The sequence below is a fragment of the Pediculus humanus genome, genomic scaffold (assembly GCF_000006295.1).
Source record: "Pediculus humanus corporis 1103172108269 genomic scaffold, whole genome shotgun sequence".
Lineage (NCBI taxonomy): Eukaryota > Metazoa > Arthropoda > Insecta > Psocodea > Pediculidae > Pediculus > Pediculus humanus.
In genome coordinates, this window is record NW_002987838.1 from 18,536 (window position 1) to 26,383 (window position 7,848).

At 27.8% G+C, this 7,848-nt stretch overlaps 3 protein-coding genes across 3 annotated transcripts in view; 1 reads left to right on the plus strand and 2 right to left on the minus strand.

The window, feature by feature from the left end:
* Phum_PHUM501750 (Nucleolar GTP-binding protein, putative) overlaps positions 1-1,675 on the minus strand; it is a gene marked incomplete at both ends in the record, with an annotated part of 2,711 nt that extends 1,036 nt beyond the window's left edge. The window contains 6 exons of the mRNA XM_002430802.1: positions 91-373; positions 457-648; positions 740-832; positions 922-1,159; positions 1,239-1,513; positions 1,628-1,675. Of these exons, the coding sequence (XP_002430847.1) occupies positions 91-373; positions 457-648; positions 740-832; positions 922-1,159; positions 1,239-1,513; positions 1,628-1,675 (1,129 nt within the window). The remainder of the gene's footprint in view (positions 1-90; positions 374-456; positions 649-739; positions 833-921; positions 1,160-1,238; positions 1,514-1,627) is intronic.
* A 291-nt stretch (positions 1,676-1,966) lies between these two features.
* On the plus strand, positions 1,967-4,904 carry Phum_PHUM501860 (uncharacterized protein; the record flags this gene model as incomplete). The annotated part of the gene is made up of 9 exons (XM_002430803.1): positions 1,967-1,974; positions 2,233-2,363; positions 2,477-2,627; positions 2,699-2,887; positions 3,477-3,631; positions 3,703-4,001; positions 4,074-4,203; positions 4,303-4,557; positions 4,723-4,904. The coding sequence occupies 9 exons, from the start codon at positions 1,967-1,969 to the stop codon at positions 4,902-4,904; spliced, it is 1,500 nt and encodes a 499-aa protein (XP_002430848.1).
* A 1,386-nt stretch (positions 4,905-6,290) lies between these two features.
* Phum_PHUM501870 (uncharacterized protein) lies at positions 6,291-7,594 on the minus strand (the record flags this gene model as incomplete). The annotated part of the gene is made up of 3 exons (XM_002430804.1): positions 6,291-6,322; positions 6,535-6,983; positions 7,527-7,594. The coding sequence occupies 3 exons, from the start codon at positions 7,592-7,594 to the stop codon at positions 6,291-6,293; spliced, it is 549 nt and encodes a 182-aa protein (XP_002430849.1).
* Positions 7,595-7,848: the final 254 nt, after the last annotated feature.

Consider the following 7,848-nt stretch of genomic DNA (forward strand, 5'->3'; position numbering starts at 1 on the left):
CATCAATACAGATTCTAAATACGTAAATGATATCAAGTTAAAAATGAAACGAATAATAAAATTTATGATTAAATGTACGCGAAATCGTACCTGGAATAGATGGCAGTCTTTCTTTTCCATCTCTCGGTGCTGGCATCGCGACGTGTATTTTATTAAGTATGTCTTCTCCCTTTTTCCCTTTGAGCTTGGCTTCGACTCTGTATTGCAACAATTTTTCGCAAGCTTCTATTTTAACTTCTGCAACACCTATTTCATTAGCCGCACTCATTTCCATGATTGGTATATCGCCTAGTTTAGCGAGTAGCTCTTGTCTTTCGGGACTTAAATCTGTTTTTTTGACTATGTCGCATTTGTTTAACACCACAATTAATGGCTAGAGTAAAATAATGACAGTTAATTTTTTTTATGTGAAGCACTATGGAGGTATGAATAAATTCTCAGTAATTTTAAATTTACCTTATTAACAAACAAAGGTTTGATACTTTCGAATAAACTTAATTGCTCTTCAAAAGAATAGCCACATTGCTCAGATGGATCCATTATGTAAACCACAGCTGACCTTAAATGTACAAGAGCTGTAACTGCTTGCATTTCAATTATATTCCTTTCTTCGAGCGGATGATCCAAAATTCCCGGAGTGTCAATTATCTAAATTATTAATAAAATTTACATTTAGGTGGATTTTATAAAATCATAAGCCAAGTTCATAAACAATACTTTCTATATACATCACACAAACCTGCCATCTTAAATATTTGTAATCTGTGTGCCCTAAATAAAGTGACTTGGTTGTAAATGCATATGGTTGGACTTCGACATCAGCTCTTGTGATCTTAAAAATAAATTCTCATATAATATAGTACACAATTTACATTAAAATCTATTGAAAGTGCTGTTTATGATTTGTTTTACAATCAGTACCTTATTCATAAAACTACTTTTCCCCACATTAGGAAAACCACACAAAATTATCGTTCTAGCATATGGATCGATCGAGGGTAACCTGGCTAAATGTTGTCTCACTTGTTCCAAATATTCCAAATTAGAGGCTTGCCTTTTCATAATTGTAGCCATCCTACCCAAGGCAGCTTTTTTCAATTGTTTGCATCTATACAGCGAATCTCCAAATTTTAAAAGTTTCACATATTCATTTCCCACTCTGAAAAAAAAAAAAAACAAAATGTACAAATGGAAAAATTTAATTATTGTACTCGATGCTTTAAAAGTCACACACTTACTTATCAATTAAATGTCTAGCTGTGTTCAATTGCCCTAAACCCAACTTATAATGGTCTCTGTCGTATAAAATATTTAAAAGATCGGCATAAAAAGGATGTATATCATCCAATTTAGGAAATTCTTGTATTATTTGAGATAGGCGATCATGAAAATTTTGTTGAGTGTATTTAATTTTTCTCATGTAAAAAGATCTTATTCGAGAAATTTTATAATGTTTATGTACGACAGTTGGTGTTTTTCTCTGTGTTTTTGACAAGGTGATGTCAATAAAATCCTATACAAAAAAAAAAAGTTTTTTTTTTTAGGTATAATTCTAAATAATGGTTATAAATTTAACAGCTTTGAAAATATTTAATAATTATAAAAATTGCAAAAATAACATGAGTACCTTAGCCGTTGGCACGACGGCAATCTTTTTAAAATTATACAAAACCATTTTTTTAAATTGTCGTGAACTTTCTTACTAAAAACAGTTGTAAATATTTTTTTTTAATTAGGTAAAAATAACCGTAAGAAAACCACGTTTCCTCAAAAGACTCATCGTTGCCATAGAGTAAATAAAGTTACTAATATTAGCAATTTTATTTACTCGCCTTTATTTTTATGTCTATGCTCGTTTTTACACTATGACTTTGGCGCGTTCGAGATTAGTCTCACCATAAGTTTCTTAACTGTTTAATATAATTTAATAAAATCATCTTAAAGTTTCATCTTGTTTCAAAGAGTGATGATAACGTAAGAATTAGTTAATTTTTAAATAAAAAAATTAATAAAAAACTTTTGCATATTAGATATACGTTCGTTTTTTTATGATATAATTTTCTTATATATATTGGTAACATAATGAATTTGGAAGATGAAGAATTATTAAATTGTTCACTTTGCGAATCTCAAGGAATCGTTGATTTTAAAAGGCAATTATTTCAGCTTTATTTAAATGCGCTTCTTTATTTCATAATTCATTTAGTTTTAAATACATGATTAAATTTTCAGCGTCCGTCATCATTACTCAGATGTGGAAATAAAAATTTTGAATCTACCTCCGGGTCTCAATGAAAATGGTTTGAAAAATTTATTTTTAAATGTTGGAAAACCTATTTCAATTTATTTTTATTCTGACTCTGGTGATGCTGTTGTTAAATTTGAATCTTTAAAGTATGTAAAAAATGTAATTAATAATTTTTTTTTTTTGTCATGTATAATGATTAATATTTTATATAAATTAACAGGCAAGCAGAATTAGCTATTAGAGATTTAAACGACAAACCACCATACAATTTAAAAGTATATTTGAAAAATCGTAAAAATTATGCAAATTTGTTTGATTCCCATGAATCCACGCTAAATTTTCAAAAGAATACTCGAGTAGAATCTACATCTACAGCCAAGTATGTTTTTAATTTAAATTTTTATCTTATGGTTTCAATATTATAAAGAAAATGCTTAAATTTTATTTCAGTGCTGAACCGAAGCAAATCGATGAAAGTAATTTAAAAACTCGAAACGAATCCAATTTCATTAACAAGTCGAAAGTACTCTCTAAAGTAATAGATTACAAGCCATCTTATAAATTTTATCAAAAAAAATTAGATTATAGAGTAATAGGTGGTAATTCAATTTCATTGGGAAGAGGATATTTTTGTTTCAAGTAAAACATTATTGTATTACATAATAAATATATTCGAGTAATTAATAATTTTTGGTTTGTTTTATTTATAGAGATGATTTTCATGTTGTTGGAGTTTGCAAATTATTCCCATGTTTCAAATAATAGAGAGGTAAAATTTCCAATTCATAAATTTTATTATTTTATAAATAAAATCAATAATGAATTTGACTTTTGCTGTTTCAGGATTTATTTAACGATGATTTTTACTGCAGGAACTGTAATTCACTAACGATTAAATGTTGCAATACATGCATGGATGTTTATTGTTCAAATTATTGTTTGAATAATAATTTAACCCACAGGAATAGTAATTGTTTAAACAAGTAAATAACATACTTGATAATTTTTATTGAAATTTTTATTACAATTAAACTTTTATCGGTTGCTCTACTCAATTGTTGCTATTAACTAAAAACATTTTAAAAAATTTAAATTTTTTTTTAGCCAATTAAAACAAAATTTAGATGAAATTTCACATGATTTATCGAAAAGGTATGTCACAAAATAAATGATAAAAATATTTTCAAATTTTGAATTTATTTAACTGATTTTTCTGTTCTTCTTTTAGAGATTTAGATTCGGTTCCAACTCTTAAATCTCCCAGCACTGTGGTTATCAGTAGTTATTCTTCTCTTAATTCAGTATTCGTTCGTCAAATGGATGATTTTTGGAATGAGAAATTTTTTAGAATATGTAACGACGTTGCTCAAATTGCTAATGGAGGTAACAAAAAAACCATTTCACTCAAATCGTTTTTACAACTGTTAAAAAAAATTTTTTTTTAATTTCAGAAGAAAGCCTAAAATCATATCCAAATGTTGGAGATGTATACGCGGTTAAATACGAAATGGATTCATGTTTCTACAGGGGAAAAATCATGGGAATCGAAAAGGAAATGGCGAACGTATTTTTCTTAGATTTTGGAAATTATCAAGAAACTAAACTGGAAGATTTGAAAAATTTACCCAAGGAGTTGACGATTATTCCACAATTGGTATTTAAAGTTTCATTACTTAACGTTCCCGATGGTACTTCCACCGAAGCGATTGATTATTTAAATGAGATAACAAGTGAAAATATCCCATTGACTTTGGTGAGTTTAAATGATAATAATTAATTTAATCGATCGCAATGGAAAAATTAATATTAAATGTTTAAATTTCAGAAATATAAAGATTCTGCAAGTTTCGGAGTAACATTGTTGGAAAAATATTCCGGACTTAACGTTAACGAAAAAATAAAAAATAAACTTATACCACCATGGGAAAAAGATCCCTTTTTATTATCAACAGCAAGTAAATATATTTTTTTTTTTTTTTTTTGTTGTTATTATTTTTCAAAAGTGATTTTAAGAAATTTATTAATTATATAATGCCGCAATTCTTTTATTTCAGGTGAAATTGTTTACATGGATTCTTTGTCACACGAAACTCTTGAAATTGGTGAAACGTACACCCTGATTTGTTCGCACATCGATGAGAAAGAATTTAACGAATTCGGTTGTTTTTGGATGATTAATTATGATAACGTCAATTATTATTATTTAAAAAACGAATTGGAATTAAAAATAAATAAATACGTGAATTGTTTCGATGAAAATTTTTTATATTTACCTAGAGAGGGTGAATTATGTTTAGCGTACATAGATGGTAAGTTAAAATCACAATTACAAAAAAAAATTTATTAATCTTTTTAATAATAATAATAATAATTAACGAAAAATGTTTTTTTTTCCATAGAAAATGAATTCGATGGTTTTCGAACTCGCGTGTATTTCTTCGCGTTTACTTTTAAGTTTTTTTTTTCTTTTCCAGATGATTGGCAAAGATGTATCAATTTAAAAAGTCCAAAAACAACATGTTGGTTATTTCTCGTCGACGTGGGTAAAACGTACATGGTCGAAACGAAAAAAATTCGAAAAATTATAAAAGATTTTGTAGAATGTCCCGCTCAATGTTTTCGTTGTTTCATATCAGGTAATGTCTCGTTTCGATAAAAAAAATGAATGATAAACGAGATAAATAATAATAAAATTTGAATTTTTTTTTTTTTTTTTTTAAGGTTCCTCGAAAATGAATTCGAAAATCAAATCAAAAGTTTATAAATATTTGTCGGATTTTCAGGGGAAAATTAAAAACAACGTAACTGTTCAGCATAAGAAATCAGATGATTATTTCGTAACGATTTCCGAATTGGACGAGTGGTTGAGAAATGATAATTAAATATTTTATTATTATTATTACTTTTTTTTTTTTTTTGATTTTTGCGACACTCTTCGATGTCGGATTACCGAATTTTGGTGTTTTCTCTTCGGAAATTGAAATTTAACACGATCGAAAGTCGAAAAAGACTTTCGATGTGTGTTTGCTTCATCAAAATGGCGGTTTTCGGTTATTAATTTCATTAAAATGTTTACATACTACAATTGTATTTGTTTATTAGGAAATTTTAAAAAAAAAAAAAAAATTTTTCATTTTAGGTTTTCGTTCTGTAGCTTAAAATATTTTTCAATGCGTGACTTATATCGCCCTCAACTTTAATATCGGCATCGATGAGAACTTTATTATCATCATTATTTTTTTTTATCGAAGTATTATTATCATTATTTTTTTTGATGGAAATATCATCATTATTTTTTTTGATGGAAGTATCATCATTATTTTTTTTGATGGAAGTATCATCATTATTTTTTTTGATGGAAGTATCATGGTAATTTTTTTTGATGGAAGTATCATCATTATTTTTTTTAACCGAATCATTATCATTATTTCTTTCGTTCGAATCACAATCGTTGATTTTTTCTTTTGCAAAATTCGATCGGGTTTTCGAACTTATCGATAAGGGTTGTTCCGTGTATTTAGCTTTATTCGCAATGGCGTCTTTCGCCGACTTAAACAAATCTCTAAAACCTTCTTTTTGATTTATTTTAACGTTATCAAAATCGTTTAAATTTTTCATATCGCCATCTTCGTCGTATTCATCATCATCTTCGTATTCTTCATCATCATCATCTATTTTTTCTTTAGCATTATCATTTTTTTTTTCTTTGCAACATTGTTTTTTAACGCATGATTTTTTATTATTTTTTTCAGTTTTATAATTTTTCGAAGGATTCGAACGTGCGACGTGTCTTTTCATTATACCTATTTGAGACAAAAATGGAAAAGAAGGAAAAAGGAAAAAGCGGAAAATTAAATGAATTAACAGACGAATGACAGTTGGAAAAAAATGTAAGATTGTCCATTAAAGGTATTTAATATTAATATGAAAAACAAACTTCTTAGAATCCGTTGGAGATGATCGATCGAGAAATAAACAGCAGCTTAACAATTTGTTATTATTCTTTTAAATCTTAGGTTCTTAGAAGTCGAAGAAAATTTTGTCATCTATTGTGTTCAAAAAGAAAACAAATGGCTAATTAATTGAATGAAAGAGAGAGAAAAAAAGTATTTTCATTTATGTTCAGACTATAATAATATTTTTAATGGACAATCTAACTTTTGGATAATGAGTAAGAGAGAGAGAGAGAGAGGGAGATGACTTACCTTCCGTATGATCGATCGATGATTTAAATTTTAACGGTAATTTAAATAAATTTTTCTTATTTAAATAATTATCGTTGTCACGTGACGTTAATCTTTTTCTAGCGTGCAAATGATAGATTTTTAATTTCAGTTTAGGTCTCGGTTTAAATTCCGACGGGACGTTCGTATTTGTTACATCTTGCGAAGCATCCAACCATTCGTTCGCGGGTTCCACGTCACTCTCCGGTAACGTCACGTAATTATTTTTTTCATTTAAATTTTCCCCGCGTTCGCATGAATTTTTTTTCCTCGCGGATAATTTAAAATTTTCCGAATTTGATGTCATCGGAGAAAAATATTCTCTTGCGTATTTTTTCTCATTCGTTTTTAAATCTAGTCTTTCGGGTAACATATCGAATTCGATACGATATCGAGATTTATCGGAGCAATCTTCGATATTTTTCGTCTCGAAATCGTTTTCTATCATTCGTTTATCATTTTTTTCTAATTCCCTGCTCCGTTGGAAATTTTCTCCCGATGACCTTTTCACCCTTGGTAAATTTATTTTTTTACAATTTTTATTTTTCAAATCTTTAAAAGGAAAAATAAATTTCATATATATTATTAAGGTTAAAACGAAAACACAGAGAGAGAGAGAGAGAGATAGAAAATCGCAATTATTACTAGTATTATTATTATTATTATTATTATTATTATTATTATTATTAGTATTTTTTCTCTTCGTCGTTACCTATTAAATCTCCGGAAGTCTTACGTTTCTAAAACAAAAAAAAAAAAACTTTAAGTATGCCTCTTGTATCTTTTTTGCAATTTTTACAATAGTGATGATAATAATGATGACGATGATGATGATGATGATGATATTTAAAATAAATTAAATAATTACCTTCGTCGGATTTAAAAAACGATTATTACCGTAATCGTTGTTGTCGCCGCCGCCACCGCCGCCATTATTTAAACCGCGAAAAAATTTTTTTTTAACGTTTCTTTTCATTCTCATTTGTTTTTTAACTATTTTATGTTTATTCACGTCCGGATAATCTTTAAAATAGTAGGATTGAAATTCTTCGTACGTATTCGGTAAATAATTATCATTATCGATAACAATTGAATTTTTCAATTCTGTCCTTTGATTTTTCATAACAACCCCCCTCGCGTAAACAACGTCAATCACAAACTGTAAAAATTTATTATTATTATTATTACTAATAATTAAAAATTCGTAACGGTTTTGTCGGTATTTTATCCTTACACGAATGAGTAATAGTAATAATAATAATAATAATAATAAATAATAAATTACGGTAGGAAGGATTCGAAACGGTTTAGTTCGTAGCAAAAGGGGGGGGGAGGGGAAAAAAGAAAAAAATTAAAAATATTATTAAACGCTCACCA